At 35.6% G+C, this 24,059-nt stretch overlaps 1 protein-coding gene across 1 annotated transcript in view; it reads left to right on the top strand.

The window, feature by feature from the left end:
• Positions 1–24,059, top strand: part of LOC150108308 (uncharacterized) — a 73,188-nt gene that overhangs the window by 23,859 nt on the left and 25,270 nt on the right. Inside the window, exon 3 of the mRNA XM_090415737.1 lies at positions 12,062–12,112. Coding sequence (XP_090271863.1) covers positions 12,062–12,112 — 51 coding nt within the window. The remainder of the gene's footprint in view (positions 1–12,061; positions 12,113–24,059) is intronic.

Here is a 24,059-nt window from a genome sequence, read left to right as displayed (position 1 = left end):
TCGGCGATTAGAAGAAATTTTTGTAAGCCTTTTTTTGACCGGTTCCCGAGTTAGTCGATCTTTGGCACGGGCAAGCGGGTTTTTTCTTCCGGAAACTCGGGTTCTTCGTCCCGTAAACTCAAGAAAATCGACCGTAGAACCCACATTATTTCAGATATTAAATACGAGTGTTAGGGACCACGAGATGGCGGCACTTGTTGAGGTCTCTTTTCACTGCGTGCCGCTTAATTAGTGATAGCCTTGAGCCAGCTATCTCTGATTAGCTACCAGTGAAGATTAAACTGCCTACTCACTCTCCAAAAGTTAGATAAGGTTAAAACGGCCTCGCCTACTCCCTATACCGGAATAAAAAGGCGTTAGCTGATTTTGACTTATTTATTTTTTTTATCATCCATAGATGCGTTGGATTCACTGGTTAAAGGTTTATAGGTAATTTTGACTCCACTCCATCGGTTAGCCAAGTGGTTAGAGACCCCACTCTCCAACAGACAGGCTGTCGCTTCGAATCCCGCCATGGGTATGGATGGTTGAGATTGTGTTTAAGTAGAAGATAATTTCATCGTCTGGTGTGACACTCCAGCCTCGCTTATTGAAAGCCTGAAATGGCTTATAACGTTCTATGTTTACAGATATATAAATTTATAAAAAATATTTAAAAAATCCTTAACACGCCCATGGTACCAAATGTGGTACAGAATTGCAAATAAACTTTCGTGAGTGGGAACAACATAAAAAATAAAAGATTAATGCACCCAGTTCCCTCTGCTACATTCCCTAACGGTAACTGCATTCACCAAATTGGCTTGTCGGAGTAAAAAACCCTTCCATCTTCACATGAGACCAGCTAACTTACCATCTGAAGTACTATTACTTATACAGTTTAAACTGGGTTTCTTTGCCTTTTTTTTATTTAAGTGCCCTTGTAATTGTTCCGCAAATTTCCTGAAGTTTTTTTTTTTTTCTATCTACATCTTTGTCATTTAGATAAGTTATCATGCTACCTAAATAATTAAATTATTGTATTATTTTATCTCCTCTGACTATTTTTGATCAAATATGATCGTTGACTTTTAAACGCCAAAGATGATTTTAGAAATTTAGATATTGTACTGCTCGCTTACAATATTCAATTTACAAATATGTTAATTTTATTCTAAATATTTTATATATTTTTAATAATTTATAAAAGATGGTAATTTTTTTTATAAATTATTAAAAATCCTTCCAATAAACAAGGGGGGGGGGATGGCGGTCTCATACCATGCAAAGAGAATATCGGACACGAATATTTAAAACTATTCGTGTCCGATAGCAGTCGAAGCCACAGTCTGTTAATTGAAGAGCGAGTAGGCTATCTATTCGGTTAATAATTTTACTTTCCATCGTACTCCTCGATATTTAGGACTGTTTTTACTGTGTTCTAGGTCTGGTTTGACTGTATTCACAGGATGAGAAATAGGAGTTTCTGAAAGGAAGAACCATGCTGCCTTGGGATGAGACTGGTGTCCGCGCGGTTAGCCCAGTGGCTGTGCGCTTCGCAGCCATATGCCTGGAGAAGGAGTGTCCCAGGTTCGATTCCCGTCGCCGACGTGAGGAGCTAAAGAATCTGCTATAGCCAAGGTAGCCGGTCTTGGGCGTGGACAGCAGGGTTTTTTCCCCAGTTTATCTGGGGTTTTTCATCCCGCAAGCAGGCAAACCGGCCTCGTGAACACACATGGATTACAGTCAGAAATACTTAAGACAATCCCTCCAGCCATAGCTCTGAATTATCAGCTATGCCGGTCCGGAGTCCGGATAAAAATAGATGGGGATTGAGGTGGTGCCGTACCTCCCCGTAAAAGGGGCTCACGGCCGTTGAACCACAATACGAAATAAATGAATGAATGAGACTGTTTCCGACTTTCATTTGAAAAATTAATTATTATTATTATTATTGTTATAACTTTGTTCACATAATCGAAACTGGCAAAATAATAGATATTATTCACAACAATTCGATTGGCTAAACAGTTCAGATTTTACCCGATAATTTGAAAATCGTATCGACTGTTCCAGATAATACATTTTTTTTTTCTCATATCACGTGCATTTAAGTCGTCGATGCTTAATTCTTGTAAATAGTTTCATTTGAATTACATTAAGAGTGCATCAATCATAATCGGGATGGCGTTGATCTATTTAAATCACAAAGAACTTATTTCTATTGCCAGATCTCGATATTTAGTGATTTTTTCCCAGTTTTTTTTTTTTTTTGTTGCGAATATTGTTATTGGGTACTACGATGCCAATAATCCAAACTTGTCCATCTTCATTAATTGTGATGTCAGGTCTATTGTGTTCCAAATGCCGATCAGTTTGTATTCTAAAGTCCCAGAGAATTTTTGCTGTTTCGTTTTCCAGTACTGTCTCTATTTTATGCTGCCACCAGTTATCAGAAGTAGGAAAGCCGTATTTTTTGCATACAAGCCAATGAACTATTTTGGCCACTTGATCATGACGGTATTTATAGTCAGTTTGGGCAATTTTGTTGCAATCACTAATTCGATGTTCTACAGTTCCATCTTTATGACTACATAATTCTGTGCTTACTCTTGTTGCTAAGATTCTCATGTTTGGCTTTTATTGCATTAGTTTGTAACACTTGAGCTGATACAATAAAACCTCACTTTCTTTCTTAATGTATACATATTATAGTCATTACTACGTCTTGATCTTGTAATTTTTTTTTCCTTAGCATGTTACAGAAATTGGCCACGCAAGGGTTTATTTTTCCAGCTCACAAATCGTTTTTATTTTCTGTTTCTCTTATAATTGAATTTATTGATTTATTTATATTTTATTTTAAAAGACTCTCTTGTGAAACATCTTGGAGGATTTGCTCAGTGCTGTTTTCGATGTATTTTTTTTTAAAACCAAGACCTTCTTCCTCAACAGTTTGCATCACTTGCAGCAGACCCCACTCACCTATTCCTGTTGTTCCCGTAGGTCAACTTCGCTTCGTGGGTGTAACGCATATTAGTTAATTTTGAACTTTGTGGTCCAGGCCTTCTTTTGTACAATCTGCTATATCAGAGCAAGATTTATTGTGTTCAATTCATTAAGTTTTGTTCTCAGCTTCTCTTCAGCTACTATTTGTTTAAATCTTGATTGGAAAATTTAAGGTATTCATAGCATTAATTTGTTGAAATTGCTATTATATATTTCCTCTGGCCAAAACAGAAATTATTATAATATAATATATTCTATATATATTATTCATACGAAAAATTGTAAACTCCGTATCTCAGTCAGTATAGACGAAACCCTTTGGTCGGAAAGACCTCGGTTCGATTCCCATCAGTGACGTGAGGAACCTTTATCTGGTCTCTTTCGACTAAACGTGAGTTAGCAAGTTTCATACGGAGATAAGGGTTTTTTCGTTCCCCAGAACAGGCAAATCGGTCCCGTGAACACACACACACACACACACGCACGGATTACAGTCATGAATACTTAAGACCCAGTCATAGGTCTCATTCGTCAGCTATGCCGGTCCAGAGCTCTGATAAAATTAGGGGGGAATGAGATGGTGCCGTACTTCTCCGTAAAAGGGGCCTCACGGCCGTTGTATCATCATACGAATAAATAAATAATAAGAGTAATTATCATAAACTCAGCAGTGTAGGAAGCTACTCACACTTCGATTCCTGCAACCCCTACATAGTTAAAAATAAAATCAGTAGAATTCTCTCAATTTATAAATGCATATAAATATATAACACCCCACAAAGATTTAAACCAGAAAATTATCCATCTAAGCATTTCTTTCTACATGTCATTTGTTTTTACGGACATTGTCGATGTCTTGATTGGAGACAATCAATACATTTCGTTTGCAATGTTGTTTACCACTTCTTTTATCAACCAAACTGCAATGCCAGCTATGTTGGCTTTACAATTAGATCACTTCATCCCGCTTGTATGAGCATTATCGTGATTGTCTTATACCCGATTTCTTCCAAAAGAAAACCAAAAAACCAACCAACCAAAAATGCTTCAACCATAGAAATAGCAGCACATGCAATCGAATACAATCATATTCCAAAAATAGAAAAAGGAACCATTCGCTTCCTAAAGAAATGTACCTCATCAGTCGCAATTGAATAGATTTTTACTCTGAAGGCATTTTTAGTTCTAGATATTTCGACTTTTAATTTTTACAAGTGTTATAGTGTATTCATATCACATAATTCATTATAGAATTTATTCTTTGTTTACGTTCCATCTTTTAATAAATATCCTATAATTTTTACGCTTCAGATTCTTTTATTTATACCCCAGATTAAAAATTCTTATCATTCAAATTGATTTCCATCTCCGCTAACACTTTTTCCTAAAGAGATTATACGAGGCTCTTTAGTCCTAACTTTTTGAAGACTGTTAAGCAGCCAATCCTTAGCCATCATTGATAATCCGTCCAAGGCTATCAGTGATTTTCATTACTATCCGGGAAGAGGAGTATGTCAGACAACTGCTGCCATCTAGTGGTTACTAAGTCTAATACTTATTACTATCTGAAATAGCTTGAGGTCTATTCTACATATATTATATATATTTATTATCCATGACTACTAATAGCTTATCACATCACTGAACTTTGCAAAACTATTTGTCTTGTAATCTCAATAAAATTCTGTCTTAATTTATAACTGTGGTTTTAATTCTAAATTGTCAATATTCGCATTGCAAATAGTATGCAGTGATAAATGCGAAGCGTTACATCCAGTGCCAATCGTTTAGACATCCTGAAAACTCACAACAGTTGTATGATGCGGGAAAAAAAATCCGTTACAATGAAAACGAATTATAAGCGAGGACGAAAAATCGAACATTATCTCCTAATGTGAATTTGTCCTTCAAAGTGGAGAACTTTTTGTTACTTGTTCTTTCTTTCATATGAATAATAAATGAATAATTAAGGTCACTATGGTTTGGGTCATTCTGTGCATTGTTGCGTCACAGTTTTCTTTGCTGTTATTGTTAACGCTTTGAATATTGCATTCATCAGCCTACCAATCCATAATGTAAATTAGCCGGAAGCACAAGATCACAACATTTATAGAACTTATACATAGGCATTTCTCTCCATCGTGTAAAAGAGGCAACAGGCCAAAATAACACATGCAAAGATAAAACATAATACACTAACAACAACAATGACCTTAATTGCTTTGTAATTGGTTGTAATTCAAACGAATCTTATTCCATTTATAGCTGCTACTATTACATGTTGGACTGGGTTGTTTAGAATTGGCTTCAATGAGACATTGAAGCCAATCGTGTATTATGTTTGTTAATTATGTATGTGATATGGCCAGTTTGCGTGTTTTGCCGGATAAAAAGCTGCTTCCATAAGAGGCCAACTAACTTAAATAACTCAATATTCTGCGTATATAATTTCTCTTCCTGGTGGATTTCCTGTGTCACTTTCCTATTGAATGGGAAAGCAATTGAGTCGTTGCTACTTTCTTGATTGTTCTGAAAATGATCTCGGAGCTGTGGTGATGAAAACAATTGGCAAAGATCCCTTTTTTATGTAACTAGTCTTGAATATTTTAGTTTACTGTTCATTTGATTGCATCTATATGTGTTTCACTTGTCTTCCATTAAGATTTTCCTGGTTCCTTTGTCCTCATCGTTGATCACAATTTCAGCTCTGATCTATTCATTTTGAATCTTTGATGATCTACTCAAGAGTTTCACTTACTAAGTTTAAGATCTTATTTCCTAGATCGTCTATATTCTCTATGGGTAGGGAGTTTCTATTTACCTCTGTCTCAATCTTGAATGATTCTCTTATTAACTCCGTTTTTAGTTATACAGGTCAAATTTTTAACAACTGATTTCATTAGTGACTTTTGGGAAATTTTATTTTTATTTTTCAGAGATTGATTCGTGACCTGCATCAAGATATAGACTTCTGAGAGGTTTTTTTTACGTTGTTTATTGATATTTTTCATCGCATTCTTTCCAGAAACTAGTCAGCGGAGTTTTCATCGTCCTGAAGTATTTATATTGTGGACAATACTACCCTCTCCCCCTTTTTTTATCTTCTTTTCTTTCTCTGATGAAGAACATTATCATCACGTCTCTCAACAGCATACGGAAATTCTTCCTATGAGTGGAATCTATTGTACTGTACTTTGTAAAAGTCTTCAATTCCTTTTAAATCGTGATTATAGCTAAAACCGGAGCTTCTGTATAATTCTGTACTCATATTTGACGTCAATCCGATTGAAATCCTTGGATGATCTTGTTTAGTACCGATTATTCTATCTATCAGCCATCCCTTTATATGCAAAACAATCCCTTTTCTGAAGATATCATAGATACCAGGGTATATTTTCGAAATACTTACGAAGTCCCATTTCTGTGTATTTTGAGTAAAACTTCCGTAAATTTCTTCCCGTTTCAAATTTTCTCTTTGAGTATAGAAAACTTTTCAGCAATTTGTAAAGCGATCTAATATTAACAGAACATATTTAATTCATTACGGTGCTTGCAATGTGAATTTGGATCTGTAGGCTTTTCTGGGTGCAGTAACATAAACCATTTGTTGTCTCCGGATTGATTTGAAGTTCCATTACTTATTCACTATTCCTATTATATAGATTAACCATTTAAATTCCTAGTGTGGTCTACCGTAGTTCGTGCTTCTTATTTATTGTATACTTCATTATTCGTCGTATAGATCGTTGATATATACAGGGTGGTTCAAAATTCCACGTAGAAACTTTGAGGGGAGGTAGAGAACATCAGAATCAACCATATTCACATGGGAAAGTATGACAGGAAACGCCACCCGAAAATGATAGGTGGCGCTGTTCGCCAGCGCTCCAGTTAAGCAATTGGAGCTTCCTCATTCAAGTTTTGGACGTACGAAGAACATGCGTCGTTTTACGAACGCTGAGATGACAGACATGCACCTCGTTTACCATATTATGTATCCAACTACTATTGAACTGTTCAGTTACGCCTAATAAAGGTTTTTCCACTACTTACTGCCTTGTGTTATTTCTGTATCTTTGTGTCCCTGATAGTACCTTCCGGTGGCGTTCCGGTCATGCTTTCCTATGTGAATATGGTTGATTTTGATCAACCATATTCACAAAGTTTGTACGTGGAATTTTGAACCACCCTGTATTTTGTTGCTCCCATTATACAAGTTTTTATTTATTTATATATTTATTTATTTATTACTTATGCGTCATAGAGTTCATTGCTCGTAAAGCCATGCCATTTTTATTCTTCTTTTTCAGCATACAGCCCCTTCATTGTACGTTTTTAGTTAATTATATTTTAGGAGTTTGCTCCGAAATTTTTATTGTTCTCATTTGCTGTCTTCCTCCCCACAATGTTTGTTTCTTCCCTTGGTATTTAAATCTTGTGAAAAATGCCCTACCTCTGTATGAGAGACCAGATAAAGGTTCCTCACATCTTGGACGGGAATCGAACCCAGGTCTTTCCGACCAAAGGGGCTTGGTCTATATCGACTGAGCTACAGAGGCCTTACACATTAATATAATCACTCCCCTCAAACTCGTTAATTAATTTTCGAAGACAGAAGTCTTTATGTAAACATTACTTACTAATGATTATTTGAAAAAAAAAAAAGTCACGCATTTTATTTAGTTCACAATTCGTGTGTTATTTATAGCCTTTTTTATCGTTTGCGAAGAGTAGAGCACGAGCAGGTATTATTAGTAGCAATATATCGAGTGTGATGGAGTGAACTGGAAGCGAAATGTGTTTGTTATTACTGTGATCAATTCAAAGTTATTCAAATGCTAAAGAAGTGCCGGTTACACCAAAACACGAAGTATTGATCACAGACTTCAACAGGTGCGGCACAGACGACGACGGGAGCTTCTATCTCTCCAGGCATATCACATAGTGTACGTCTACATAACCTACAACATCTCTGCCAAGAACACGCACATACGTGTTTTCGGCCGTGAAGAATATTTCAATAAGCAATCTCTGCGTGTTTGAGTTACAAGTAGTAATAATTTAACTGAAACTCGTAAATTTATCAAGCGCTATGGTTAACGATTCGTCTAGTGGACGATGCTAATGCAACAACCGCATACCAATTCAGCTTCCAAAAAGGTAAACTATGCTTTTAAAGATTCATCTCTGTAATCACATAGTAATCTTTAAAAGTCTCTGTAAAAGTCTTAAATATAAGTAGTCTGTTTAAGATACTTGCTCTCGCCACCATTACTATAGTTTCAGAAACACCAACTAAGAAACGGTCCAAATAAAACAATGATACCATATCATACATCGTTGAAGATTGAATTCTACGCAAGAAGCAAGACGTTTCTGACTATAAGGGTGAAGCAAAATGCCTTTATAATCCCTGCTATCTGATAAGATTGCTGTGTAGGGAAAAGTTTATGAGCTAAGTGCTCTGCCTGAGTGGGTGCGATTTAAAGATCTTCATTTGGAAGTAGGATGGCCTTGGGTCTCCTATATTTGGAGAAGTCTGTTTCATCATAATTTGCTGCTTGTTTCACTAATTCATTTGGATGTGAAGAGGATGATGAGAAGAACTTTACTGCTGAAGATCGCAGAAAAGAGCAGATGTAGGGGATATTTGTATCCCGGTGGAGTTGGACATTTCTGATATACCATGGTGCGTTTAAGATCATGCGGAGACATTTGTTTTGCACTCTCTCTGTAGTTTGAGGATATTTGTACTTGAGGTGTGGCTCTAGGCTGGGGATGCATAAGTAATAATGGGTCGAATCATCAACTGATAAAGGAGCAGTTTTATTTTGGTATCCAGCTTGCTATTCCTATTGATAAGAGGGTAAAGCTGTGCAATGATTTTTGATGCTTTCGAACATGAGGCTTTTATATGTGGATTGAAGGTTAGTTTTCTGTCCAGCAGTACACCCAGATATTTGGCTTCTATTTTCCAGGGAATCTTGATATTAAATAGGAAGATGTCATTTTTGGGAGATATTGAGTTTTTAGTGAAGAGCATGGCGATATTCTTCTGAGGGTTTACTTGCAATCTCCATTCCGAGAACCAGTGCTCTAATCTCTGCAGGTTTTCTTGCAGTTTCTTGATGACAAGGTACGGTTTAATAGATCTGGTTAGTATCTGTGTCGTCTGCGTATAGGGCAATGATGGATTATGCGGAATGTCCGCCATGTAAATCGTGCAAAGTATCGGTGCCAGTAGGGACCCTTGAGGCACTCCTGCCAAGATTCGTCTCTGGGTAGATAATATATCATTTAGTTTGACTTGCATTCATCTGCCACTAAGAAATAACTTTATAATTTGGACTAGATCTAATGGAATGCCAGCTAAAACCAACTTGTATAGTAGTCCAAAGTGGCATAATTTGTCGAACGCCTTTTCTAAGTCAAGAAAAACTGCTCCACTGTATTGGTGCCAATTGTAACTTGTGGTAATGAATTCGATTAGTCTATGAATTTGTTGGGTGGTACTGTGAAACTGGCGAAAACCAAACTGTTCTGAAGAAAGGATGTTTAATTTTTTTACTGAAAGTTGAATTCTGGAAAGGATAGCTTTTTCTGCTATTTTCCCAAATTAGAAATCAGACTTGTGGGACTTTGAGGATCCTTGCCAGGCTTGTATATAGGAACTACGTCTGCCAACTTCCATGCAGAAGGAAAATACTTAAACCTGAACATAGCATTTATTATTGTTGTAAGATGTACGATGGCCTTTCGGGGTAGCAGTTTAATAACCTTGTTGGATATGCTGTCAGGCCCTGGAGCTTTTTTTATTCTTTAAGTTCTTTATAATGTCATAAATTTCAGCTGGAGAAGTAGGTGTGAGTTGGCTGGTACAGTTATCACACCGTTTTAACACGTGTCTGACGTGGCGGTGAATTTTATAAATATGATTGAAGTTTAGGTTATCGTATGAAGGGCTACACTGTTTTTCTAAATTTTTAGCTATAGTTTCGGCTTTTTCTGCATCTGTGTAAACAATGTTCAGGTCAGATTTGAGAGGAGGAAAAGATTTGTTTTTGATGTTTCTCAGGAACTTCCAGACGGTTTGATCACCAAGTGATATGGAGGCTTGTCTTCCCAAAGTTTGTTTCTGTGAGCTTTAAGTACATCTCTCATCACTGTTCATTTTATTGAGATATTTTTTGTCTTGGAGTGCTCTGGTGTTGTAGTATCTTTTTCTTGCTTTATTTTTTTCCCTGATTAAGTTCATTATGTCATCTGGTAGACTGAATTCTAAGTTCTTAAAAGAACTGGACAATGGACTGAGTCCTTGACTCTTTATCTCGTCATCTGAATGAAGTAAATCTGTGTGGATAGGGTGTTATTGAGCTAAAAGCTCTATATTGGCTGGGTAACGGCAATAGCCGAGCTTCAGTTAAAACTTCATTGGCTACATCATTGCCATTTGTTACCCTGGAAGTCCTAAAAAGGACTTTAGGTTGTGAAGAGTCTTCAATTGGAAGCCCTTCATTCAAACTATTGAATTCAAGTCCTTATAAGGACTGGCTTAAAGGGGCAAAGCAAGAATGCTTTTCATCTTCCCCGTTATCTGTAGAGGACAGTGTAGGGATAAGGTGTTATTGAGCTATTAAAGCTCTGATCATGGCAGAAGGGTAAGAGCAATAGCCGAGCCTCAGTTAAAACTTCATTGGCTACAGCATTGCCATATTTAAAGGTAAAGCCGTCTCTAAAAATTCGGACGATCCCTAGGCCACTCAATCGTGGGCGAAAGACCGTCTATCTCACCGTTGGCTCCACCCACACGCCACCACCGAGCAGAACCGCTCATATTCCGAAGAAAAGCATTCACCGACAAAGCACCTCAGCGGGCCGTGCAGGAGAACCCTTTCCCCCAGTGACTCAAATTGCTCCCTTAAGGCAAAAACCTTAAGAGAGCGAACTCAAACTCTCGAATCTCTGCGCCCCAGGGGGTAATAGCAACAGCCGAACCACAGTTAAACTTCATTGGCTACAGCATTGCCATCCATTACCCTCCAAGGGCATCTTATGGTCGATTCAAAATTCTATTGAATTCTAGTCCTTATAAGGACTGGCTTAAAGGGGTGAGGCAAGAATGTTTTTCATCTTCCCCGTTATCTGTAGAGGACAGTGTAGGGATAAGGTGTTATTGAGCAATTAAATTAAAGCTCTGATCATGGGCAGGAGGGTAACAGCAATAGCCGAGCCTCAGTTAGAACTTCATTGGCTACAGCATTGCCATCCATTACCCTCCAAGAGAATTGGATTGAATGAATCAATCACCGCATCTCACGGTCGATTGATTCATTGAATTCTAATCAACTGATGCCAGAATAAATATCTTAAACATCGTGTTTTTTATTTAGTGTGATAAATTAAACTAACAATGCTAATGATAAAAATCTTTTATGACTATTTCCTTAAAATATTGCATAAAATATTAAGAATCCATTCATTTTATATTCATATTCATTTTAGTCAAAAATATTTCACATTAATCGCCGCATCTTACGGTCGATTCAATATTCTATTGAATTCTAATCAACTGATGCCAGAACAAATATCTTAAACATCGTGTCTTTTATTTAGTGTGATAAATTAAACTAACAATGCTAATGATAAAAATCTTTTATGATTATTTCCTTAAAATATTGCATAAGAATCCATTCATGTTATATTCATATTCATATTAGTCAAAAATACTTCACATTATGTCACTAACACACTGTATTGTATTAATTATAGTGAAATAGTTCATGCTTCCTGTTGATGTAAATACCTATTTCTTTATTGTGAATGTGTTTTTCTCTCTCAATGGGGTTTTTTTTTTTTGCTATTATAAATAACTAGTTAACATTTTAATATTACTTTAGCGCAGTTAATGTTCCAGGTTATTCTTAACAAGTTATCATTAACAGAGTTAATGTTAATCTTAATATTGTAAATGCTAACGGTAGACAATGATGTTGATAACAATGCCAGTGTTTTAACTCCCTTTTTGACACTTGAATTCACTAACAGATCTTTCTGTTCTCTTTATCATATTCAGGATACCGTCGATGGTTTTGACATAGCAAAATTCAAGAAAGCAAACAGCAAGGTAAGTTTATTTGGTGTATGTAAAGCACAGAAAAACTTAAGAAAATGATTGTGCTAATCATGAGTATTTCGCATTTATTGACTAAAAAAAAACAACTGAAGTTAACATTTGACAAGAGGGACCCTGACAACATGCTTAAAAGCGAAGACGGACTTATCTGTTTATACTACGACATAATCATGCAGGCCTATCGGGGGGGGGAGGGAGGATACAGTTGGTAGTAGACCCAATGTAGGACAAAATACATCACGTGTTCTCGATAGCACGGTTACCTTCTGTGGGTTTCCTAATTGCTGAAGACGAACATTTGAGAGCATTCTCATTGGCTACGAAACCACCAAATCATTTACATTTACTCTCCACGGTTCTTTGCGTGAGTTCGTGGCCTACGAGTGGCAAATGACACGAGATCTAGTTCATGTCAGTCTAGCCTTGAATAAAAAAGAGCATTGCTATACTAGTCACGTGCGATTTATTTATTCATCTAATTGGTTTCTTTTTTTAGGTTCTGTTGGATGTTTGACATGCATAATTGTTCTCTTGCTTGTCCTAAAAGTGCTAAAACGGACTGGTTAGATGGGCGAAGCAAGAATGCTTTTTCATATTCCCCGTTATCTGTAGAGGACAATGTAAAGATAGGGTGTTATTGAGCTATATATAAAGTTCTGATCATGGCAGGAGAGTAACAGCAATTGCCGAGCCTCAATTAGAACTTCATTGGCTACAGCATTGCCATCCATCACCCTCCCTTGGTATACCCATTTTAGTCTCCTCATACGACATGCATGAGCTACACTGGGGGCTTATATTTAAGTAAAGCCGTCTTTAAAAATTAGGACGATCCCTAGACCACTCCCTACGATTGGCCGAAAGACCGTCTAACTCAGCGTTGGCTCCACTCAGTGACGCCCCCCCCCGCCACCGAGCAGAACCGCTCATATTCCAGGCGAAAGCGGCCACCGACGAGGCCCCTCACGGACCATGTCGGAGAGAATACCCTCCCCAGAGACTCATAATGCTCTCCCAGAGCAACCCCCCCCCAGAGATCAAGCCCATCTCACCGGGAGGAAAATTCCGGAAAAAACCTGAGAGAGGTAACTCTCGAAACTCAGCGTCCATTTTAGTCGCCTTTTACGACATGCTTGGATTTGCATTGGGGCGATATTTAAGTAAAGCCAACTCTTAAAAATTAGGACGATCCCTAGACCACTCCCTACGAGTGGCCGAAAGACCGTCCAACTCAGTTGGCTCCACTCAGTGACGGGCTCCCCCACCACCGAGCAGAACCGCTCATATTCCAGGGAAGGGCATCCACCGACAAAGCCTCACCGGGCCGTGCCGGAGAACACCCTCCCCAGAGACTCAAAATGCTCTCCCAGCCCCCCCCCCCCCTTCACTGGGAGCAAAATTCCGGAAGAAACCTGAGAGAGAGCGAACTTTCGAAACTCGGCGTCCATTTTAGTCGCCTTTTACGACATGCTTGCATTGGGGCTATTCTTTCCCGGCCATCACACGGGGTCAACCTCTCTTGCTTGTCCTTATAAGGACTGGCTTAAAGGGACGAAGCAAGAATGCTTTTCATATTCCCCGTTATCTGTAGAGGACAGTGTAGGGATAAGGTGTTATTGAGCTATTAAAGCTCTGATCATGCCAGGAGGGCAACAGCAATAGCCGAGCCTCAGTTAGAACTTCATTGACTACAGCATTGCCATCCATTACCCTCCAAGGGTATTAATCACCGCATCTCACGATCGATTAACCCCCCTCTTGCTTGTCTGCATGTCGAAACCTGGGTATCCGGAGAGTTCATCGAAAAACAGTTTACCGAAAGACAATTCATCGAAGCCAATTCATCGAACAACAATTCATCGAAAAAGCAATTCACCGAATAAACAATTCATCGAAAATCAGTTTATCGAACAACAATTAATCGAAAAAGCAATTCATCGAAAGACAATTCCCCAAAAAAGCAATTCACCGATGAGCAGTTAATCGAAAAGACAATTCATCGAAACGCAATTGATCGAAAAACAACAATTCATCGAAAAATCACAATTCATCGAATATACAGTTCACCGAAAAATGAATTATAAGGCGTGTGGGGGCAAAGATGTGTGTGCAATTTTTTTTTTTTTTTTTTTTTTGTTTTGGATTATTTTGAGAGGTATTTTATATTATTTGAGAGGTATATATATCTTTTTATTATCCTACTATTTATAACTATTATTTATCCTACTTCGTTCGGAAAGCGAATTTTTGGCGGGGCATACTGGTTGCAGTGAATGATATCCAGTGAGGCGGGTATAGTTGAGATGTTAAAAGAACATTTCATAAAGGGATTTCATCTTCGTGAAATTTTTTAGCTCATATTCTAACCGTTGATGAAACATGGCTTCGTCACTATGACCCAGAGAACAAACAACAGTCAATGGAGTGGAGACACAAAGGTTCTCCATGGCCAAAGAAGTTTCGAACCAAACAGTCAGCAGGGAAAGTTCTTGCCATTGTCTTTTAGGATATGGATGGTGTAATCCTTACCTTACCTCAAGAAAGGTGAAACTGTTACAGCAGCTCTGAAGGAATTGAAGGAGGTACTGAAGGAAAATCGGTTCGAGAAACTAAGCAGAGGCGTGTTGCTTTTGCAGGATAATGCACCTGCTTATGAAATCCAACAGACAATATACGACTTGGGATTTCAATATCTACCTCAAACACCATATTCACCAGGACTGGCCCCAGGGCCAACCCTAGAAATTTTGTCGCCACGTGCAGTAGCATATTTTTCCGCCCCTTCCCCTTAAAAAAAACTATTTTAATGACGTCTTAAAAGCCATGATATTAATCTAGGCTTCAACATCTCTGATCATAAATTCTAAATAGCAGCATTAGCTAATAAAAATTCATACGTTAATGAAAAAGGATCATAAACTATATTTTTTACAGAGAGAGAGAGAGAGATTTGCTCTTAATGTGCAGTATAATAAAATGATTCGAAACGTGTTATTGTACTTCGGGATCTTTTAATTTTTAAAGGGGGGGGGACACAAAAATTTTGCACTCAGGCGGCGCAAACCCACGGAACGGCCCTGAAGATCAGTCACTAAGAGTTGTGTAGATTCTAGTTAATTGTTAAGAAAAGTTAATTGCTCTCCACATGTTTACTTGTGGCACCAAATAATGAATGAATGATTCCAGGAAAAACAAAAGTTTCTTTTCCAGGCATTAAAAAATACACAGCCTATATATTTACAAATAAATGAATTGTAAGAATAAATTGCTGGTAGACAGTTTCATATCCTGATCATGTTATCAGGAAATGAACGTTTATGCTAAGAAAGAAGATATATATATATATATATATATTCAAGATACCAAGTAATTTTATATTAACTTTGTTTTAATCCTATTTCCCAAGTAAGCAAACAGACAAGAAAGTCAAGTTTGCGCCTGTAAGTAGTGCAAGTCCAAGGCAACTCTTGGTAGTGCCAGTCGAGGCATAATATATATATATATTAGTTAATTAGTTATTAGTATTATACACACTAAGAAAAGTGATCAGAACTTTATCCACCTTTACCAAGAGTTGCCTCGACTGGCACTACCAAGAGTTGTCTTGGACTTGCACTACTTGCAGGCGCAAACTTGACTTTCTTGTCCGTTTGCTTACTTGGGAAATAGGATTAAAACTAAGTTTATATAAAATTATTTGGTATCTTGAATACATAATATACCCAAGTTAAAAAACGTTATATATATATAGTTCTGTAGTACGCAAGTTTACATTACTGAAATACATGAACTTAATTAAGAAAGGAATATTAGCCACATTTTTTTACATAGAGAAAGCAAAGCATTCACTATGAAATTTCTTCACGTACCATGATGCACGGATGTCAAAAATAGACTGGACGTATAAATGCTTGTAATCTTTTTTTTTTTTTACTAAATTTAAAAAATTAAAATAAACATCGATATTTCTTAGGCAACCAAAACGAAACGAGAGAGAGTGTTCGCTATGAAATAGTAAATTGACGGAAAGAAGAATAAACATCGATATCGCCCTATCTAAGTAAACTCAAAGAGACCACACATAAAAATCAGAATTACATTAGTTGGGATGTCTTTCTAAATATAAAAAATGAATTCATTTACGGCGCCATACCATTTTTGCAGAAAATGTTGTGATATTTTCAGCTATTTTGCCTAGTTAAAGTTATGTTTGCAGCTTAGCATCATTCTACATGTCTAGAAGGAGTGATATCTAGTGTTAAGGGAAAAAACAATAAATTGATAATTTCGAATGACTGCACAGGAGCCCTCAACTATCGCGAGAAAGTGCAGTTTCTGTGGACATCTGACCTATGGTTCAAATCTTTGAACGATAGTTGTTTCAGATGTCGAATAAACTGTAGATTATTAAGTATGTGTGGTGTAAGTGTAAAGTTATAAAAGTACATTTACAAAAATGGGTACAGATATGTAAAAAGTAAAATAAAAAAAAAGTGTAAATGATAAATAATTACAATAAAACAGGCAGTTACACGTTTGACGGACAACGCACTTATAAGTTAAGATCATGTTCTCTGATCCAGTCTATAGAAGGCGGTGTCGCCTCTAGGAAGTCGCTCCTTTGACCTGTATATGCGCGAAGACTGCACTCAATGCAAATATGATGGATTGATTGGTTCGGGTGTCCACAGTCACACTCCGGTGAGGGAATTTTCCTCCACTTGTACAGAAAGCTTGCACATCTTCTATTGCGTACGAATCATGTTCAGTGTTATCCATGTCTTTCCAATTCCACACCCGAGATACAGGGGCACGCCGGCCATATGTGCAATGTGTGCCACGCACACAGGCGCCAGGATAGTAAAGGCGCCAAAGAGGAGGAAATACTTTTAAAAAAAACGTTTTTTTTAAGTGATTTTTTTATTGGAGGGGAGGATAGGAGCGCCAATTAAAGTTTTGCACACAGGCGCCAGACACTACTGGCGCGCCCCTGCCGGGATGTTGAGGCAGCAACTATCAAACTAAATTTTGAGTTGAGCATTAGTATTTATGCTCCACACTCGTTTCCATTAATTTTTAGTATTTTAATTAATCATTCTCAGATGTTTATCTTCACGAAGAGTGAGCTTTCTTGATTTTAATCTGTTAAGCTATAGTTCTGATATGTCATTATGTATAGGCAATACAGTATTTCTGAGTACTTTGTCATGTTCTCGTGAACAAGCATCACTTCTTAGATTTGGTGGTATTATGTTGCTTAGCATTGTAAGCCAATAAATAGGAGTTGTTTTAATGGTTCCAGATATAAGTCGCATGGTGCTGTTAAGCTGACCGTCAATTATCAATGGTAGTATAGCTCCTGTATATATTGTTTTCAGGGCTCATTGGCCTAATCCCTCAATCTCAATTTTCAATCTCTTGTTATCCTAGGTATTTTAGCTGACTGGCTACCTCGAGAACTTCGACCTTTGGAAAGACCGTTATGGGTTGTTTTGATTATTTGAGACAGATGTGGAGTATTTTAGTCCAGCGCTTCCCAAACTGTGGGCGCGGCCCCCGGAGCCGTTAGTTTTGTTGAGAAGTCTCAGATATAAGTTGCATTGTGCTGTTAAGCTGACCGTCAATTATAATTGACGGTCAGCTTAATTGTTTATTTATGAATAATTGTTTATATATGAATAATTATTCACTTAAAAGTGAATAATTATTCATGTTGCGGAAAAGGTAGATAATAGATAATATATTATTCATAAACTGTTATTTGTGTTTCTTTCTGGTTTATCTTTTAAAAGTTCTTATATTATCACATTTTTGAAATCAATGGCTGAAATCAACAGTTTCACCATTGAATATAAAGTTGCATCGTAAACGAAGAATTTAAAGAATTTTTGTAGAACGCACTTAGAACTTTTACTAGATAGCTCCAAGCATCACAGTTTTCCATAGTGTCAATAGCAATGGGAAACCTAGGGCATGCCGCCTTTTCGCAATTAAGAAAGAAATGTAATCAAAAATTATGAAATTAGCTCAGATTGAGATTTTAATGAGATACAACTACATATCCTATTCTGTGCAGTTAAAAGAAATCGTAAGGAGAACGCTGAAGTTATCACAGATATTTAATATATTTAACATTTAATTTCATTTCCATCTCCTAATGGGGTATTAAGGTTGAAGTTATTTCCATTGTCGAAGTTCCTTCAGAATTCAGAATTTTTGTAGAATACACTTAGAGCTTTCACTAGAAAGCTACAAGCATCACAGATTCCATAGTGTGGCCCATATATTTATTTATTTATTTATTTATTATATTAAAAGCAAGCAGGCCAGAAGAACATATTTAATATTCACTTAGACATTACACAGTCATCGAAGGCTTAGTCCATTCGGCCGAAGCATATTTATGCCACAGATGTTTGCATATGGAAAGACATTAGTGTGAAACCCATAAAATTCAAATGAAGAAACTACACATATGGCATCCTCGAAAACATTTAGTTGTTTAGGAATATACCCTAAGATAGCAGTTTGAGAGCGATCAACCACAAACAAAACAAGAAACCAAAAAAAGTCGCATCACGAAGCTGCAGACAAAAACTCAAAATAATTAACACAAACAGAAATCTTGAATGTTTAATTTAATGCGACGGATTTCACGCCCGTTTGTATCTTATAGCTTGATTTGATTTTTAATAATTTGTAAAATTATTAAAACTACACTTTCAACTTGTGAACTACACTTTCCAGTTGTCATGGCGGATAATCAACAGCTTATAATATAATATATATAATATAGTATAATTATATGTAATATAATATAATAATATATATGTGAAAAGTTTTTTAACTTGGGTATATACTATGTTAAAGATACCAAGCAATTTTCTAAACTGGGTTTTAATCCTTTTTCGCAAGTAAGCATACAGACAGATTAGTGAAGTTTGCGCCTTAGGTAATTTCAGGTTTGAGGCAGCTCGTCGTAAAGGTGAAGTAAGCTCTGATCACTTTCCCTTAGTATCTCCCCTAATGATAATAATCCTCTAATGACCACATGTAATAATCCAAAACAGGAAAGAGAATTGGTATACAAATGCATTGTTTAAAATGAGTAAATTAAAATGAATAAATAAATAAGGATGCACTAACAAAGATTATCGGGAACTAGAAGACTAGATTTCAGAAAAATAGATAATAAAAAGAAGTATAGAAAACAACAAAAACGACTGTCTTCAGTTTACAATGTAGAGTAATACTGCTTAAGAAACTTGCGGTGTTATGTTTTGAATAGTATTCCAAAATAAATGCACATTATTGCAAAAATTGAAATGTAACATAATGTATAATATAATACGTATAATAATATATATAATATATGTCACTGAATAATTGTATTTCCTTACTAATTCTCATATGATTAATTTATTATCAGTATACGAAAGTTGCTGGTAATTGCAATTACATATGGAAAATAACGGGAATATAAAAGTAGGGCAAGTTTATTACATTATACATATTATAAAAGCAAGAGAAAATGCATCACTACCAGCCTAAGTGTAAATAAGTCACTTAAACTGAATGAAAATGGAAAAGTTATTTGGAAAAAAAAAGTTCAGCAAAATCAGATAACATACATATAAACTATATGATTCATTTACAGTGTAATATCATATCACTGAAAATCAATCCGCGCGGTTAGCCTAGTGGCTATGCGCTTCGCAACCGTACTCCTGGGGAAGGAGTGTCCTAGGTTCGATTCTCGTCAATGACGTGAGGAGCTTAAGGAAATATCCAATTGTCTAGTAAATTTTCTGGAAAGCTCCATTGAGGGATCTTGGGCGTGGACAGCAGGGTTTTTTCCACCAGTTTATCTGGTAGTTTTCATCCCGCAAGCAGGCAAACCGGTCCAGTGAACATACACGGATTACAGTCAGGAATACTGACCCAGCCATAGGTCTGATTCCTCATCTGTTCCGGAGCCCGGATAAAATTTTGGGGGGAATGAGATGGTACCGTACCTCCTCATAAAGGGGACTCACGGCCGTGTATCATCATACGATTATTATTATTACTGAAAATCGATTAGTTTCAATACTTGGTAAATAAATTTGTTGACAAAAATGATAAATTTGTTGGTAATAGGAATTTTTATCTACAATATTGATCTTAGCATAAAGATGATAACTAAAATATTTAAATAATATAAAAAATATTTAAGATGCGCATGCAAATATCTTGTCTAATTTTAGTTCTTGGCTAATTCTCTACAAATGATATGTGTATGTATACTTGTAAATTAATAGTAAACAGTTATGTAAATTGCATAAAAATGAAAAAAAAAAAAATAGAACAATTTCGGCTTACAGTAGAGGTCAATTTTTTTTTTTTTTTTTTTTGCATATTCTTAAATAGTTTAAAGTTCCACATTGGGCAGGAATGAAGTCTGCTGACTTGGAAGGTAAGATACAAATTGAAGTACAGGTAACTCTCGTATAACGCGGATGTTAGGTTCCACAAAAATACCGCGTTGTATAAATCGCGTTATGCGAGACTCAAATCACATAGAAAAAGTAGGTTTAGGTTCCCAAATCGTTTTTTTCTTTTTTTTTAAGATTATAAACAATGACATATTCAGGTAATTCATGTAAGTTAAGAAAACATAAACTATGCAACAAATACATAGTAAAAAATTATAAAAATTATAAATTGTATGTATACTTCATAGATGTTCTTTATTTATATATGCAATAGTTCTTATTGTATACTTCGGCTGGTTTAGTTATGAATTCAAGAAGTCAGTAATAAGACCTTGCTTACCACTATGCTACAATTTTTTATTAAGTTCATAATACGGAACTAAACAAATATCCAATTGTCTCGTAAATTTTCTGGAAAGCTCCATTGAGAGATCATTATCCATAAAATAACTTTCTTGCCAAGTCTAATCCTATTGCTAATTTCTTTAAACTGAATTCTTTAACGGACTCATCACAATCATAATCTTTGGCAGAACTTTCCCCGCCATTTGATTCGACGTCATCTTTTAATTGTACCAGTTCCTCCTCGTTTAACCCCCCCCCCCCCTCAACGGTCAGGACGTCTATAGGCGTCCAGATAAATCTGGATACGATGAATGCTATCTGTTGAAGTTATAAGAAGTGCAATTCGGCCAGCATATCCATTAGAAGGTGTGATAAACCCTCCCGCTGAAGAGAACAGTTAATGGGATTATCTCACGCTCATAGCTGCATCTCAGTTGTCTATAACAAGGAATGCAGTTCCTCGTTCTATGCTGGGTAACTGAATCCTAGTTATATTGGATAAACTAAAAATATAGAAATTATTTTTATTTTCTCTTTTTCTTGTACAAAGCAATTTTAATGCCTGGACAAAATAAAGGTTCTTGCATAGTTTCTTCATTTAAATATTGCCTTACCTTGGAACACTAATTTCATTTTTATTTATTTTTATTTTTTTGCTAATTTTTTTCTAATCGCTTACTCCACAAAACATTTTCTTTGTTCTCGAAAAAAAATAATTCACGATAGTTATTTGATATATTTGAATTATTTTTGAAAAAAACAGGCTGCGGAGGTTCAAGATTATGTTATATTTTTGTTCAAAATCATGTTTCGAAGATTTCCTGAAGGACGTGCTTGAGCGACTCTGCTTTATAGAGAATAAAATGAAATTCTTTAATCATATCACTAATTTTTTTCTTTATATTGTGATCTTTTTGGTTTCCCTGTATAATTGGTCATTACAAAATGAAATTAAAGGTTATGATTTAAATTGATATGTATGTATTTTCTGCTAGTTCAGATATACTAATTGTATCAGATGTTATAATGGCAAAAATAGTAAGAAAATAATCATTTACACTTTCCTTCCAAAACACAAAGAAAGGACATTGTAAATTCACCCAATGAAAAAGAAAATATTACATATTTTTCTTGTTGACTGATTTTTTTTTTTTTTTTTTGTAGTACAAAGAAGAAATTACTGCCCATAAGATGGTAGAATACAAGAGGGCAAAAATCTGTAGATTGATTACATTATAACTAATAGAGATATGTCAGAAAAAAATTATTTATGAAAGAGTTCTAGCATCAGCAGATTTATTAGACGTTATTACTCTTGTATAAATATTTTTTTCTTCCAGTTTAGATACATGGCATTGTTGTATTTACATTAAAATGATTGGACATGTTTCCCCAAGTGATTTACGTTTGTAACAGTTGTTTTGCGAACGATTTATAAAATAAATTCTCTGAAATATCTGCAGATTGAATAAGTCTATAACCCCCCGCCCCACCAAAAAATAAGATTATGCATATGTTCCTTTTCTTTCAAAAACAATTCAAATCTTCTTTTTCAAGATAATTGAAAGAAATAATTTATAATTTTTCGATAATAAAAATGAAACTGATCATTATAAATTAAGAACTTATTTTAGATAAATACTGTATCAGCCTGTGAAAGAAATGTCTATATTTATTTCTATGTTAGGATGTCTACTAATCAACAATTGAAAACAAAACACGACATTCTTGATGTAATTCGCACTACAGCTTGAGGCACTTTAGTGTCCCTTCTGGCTAAGTGTCCTCTCTTTTCTTTCTCAGTAGCACCCAGAGTAATCTAAGCCTTTACCCTTTTCCTCCAGCTAAGAGGATTACTATCAAATATTTCTAAGACGTATTTTACTTCAGAAATAGCAACCAGCATCTGAAGTAGAAGTAAAAATATTTAGATTATTTTAAGAAAAAGAAACAAAAATCTGAACTTTCTACTGAACTTTCTTTTGTGGTATGCATATAAGCAGTTTTACACGTTGAAAAAATAGCATAGTGTTTCTAAAATTTCAAATAATTTCAGCAGACAGTAGAACAGTTGATTTTAGATGGCAAAGAAAGAGTACAGAATTAGAATCTGCACGGTACAACAATATTATTCTCTTATTTCTTTTGTCAAAATGGTAAAATGAAGTAAGAGATTTTGAATACTATCTGGAAACTTTTCAAACCTGTAGAAATTTAGAGTGGTTATGTAATCGAATTGCAGGAGAGAATAAGGAGGGGAGAGGGGCGTAAGCATTAGAAATTCTTCAAAATAAGCATACATTTTGAATCATTCTGTATATGATATCCTTCATATTATATTTTCAACATATCTACAATGGTTACGCACTGGATATTATCGTAATATGCATCCTACAAGAAAAAAAAAAAAATATATATATATATATATACTCTCATATAAATCCAGTATAAGTCTGCTTGCCTAAATAAACTGAATAAATGCTGTATTAAATTTGGTATAACAATCAACAATAAAAAGACGAAATGTGAACTGCATCCTGAATGGAGAACTTACAGAAGAAGCATAATATTTCAGCTATTCAGGCACAATTTTTAGTAAAGTTGGCAAATTTAAAATTTTAAATATGGAAATAGACAACAGAATTAGCAAAACTGGTATGGTAGGAAGGAAAAAGAACAAAGTTTCATGGAATTAGAGAAATTATTCAAAACACTAAAACTAGCTGTATACAAGACAGTGTTCGAACCAGTTTTAAAAAATTATGGATCTGAAAGCTGGTTTAGAAAAAAAAAACACTATCAGTCTAGAGACCGCAGATATTAGAGAGAAAGATTAGAAGCGTGAATAGAGGGCATCAATGGCAATATCATATTAAAAACAATGATATGAGGAAAGAACTCAACATTGCTAGCATTGAACAATTTGTTAATCTCAATACATTAGGTTTTTTTTATTTTATTTATTTATTTTTTTACTGTCAGCAGCGCTTATGTCTTATCAATAATAGAAGATCTCAAAAATAAAAAAATGCTAATATTTTGTTGTAAATCAACTTCTTATAACACAGAGAAGTATTCATTTTTACTCAGGAATTGATAAATTTTTACTACTTCTGTTT

Source organism: Typopeltis vanoorti, chromosome 3, assembly GCF_054136105.1.
Source record: "Typopeltis vanoorti isolate ZY-2024b chromosome 3, IOZ_Tvanoo_1.0, whole genome shotgun sequence".
NCBI lineage: Eukaryota > Metazoa > Arthropoda > Arachnida > Uropygi > Thelyphonidae > Typopeltis > Typopeltis vanoorti.
This window is presented reverse-complemented; position numbering and strand designations above follow the sequence as displayed.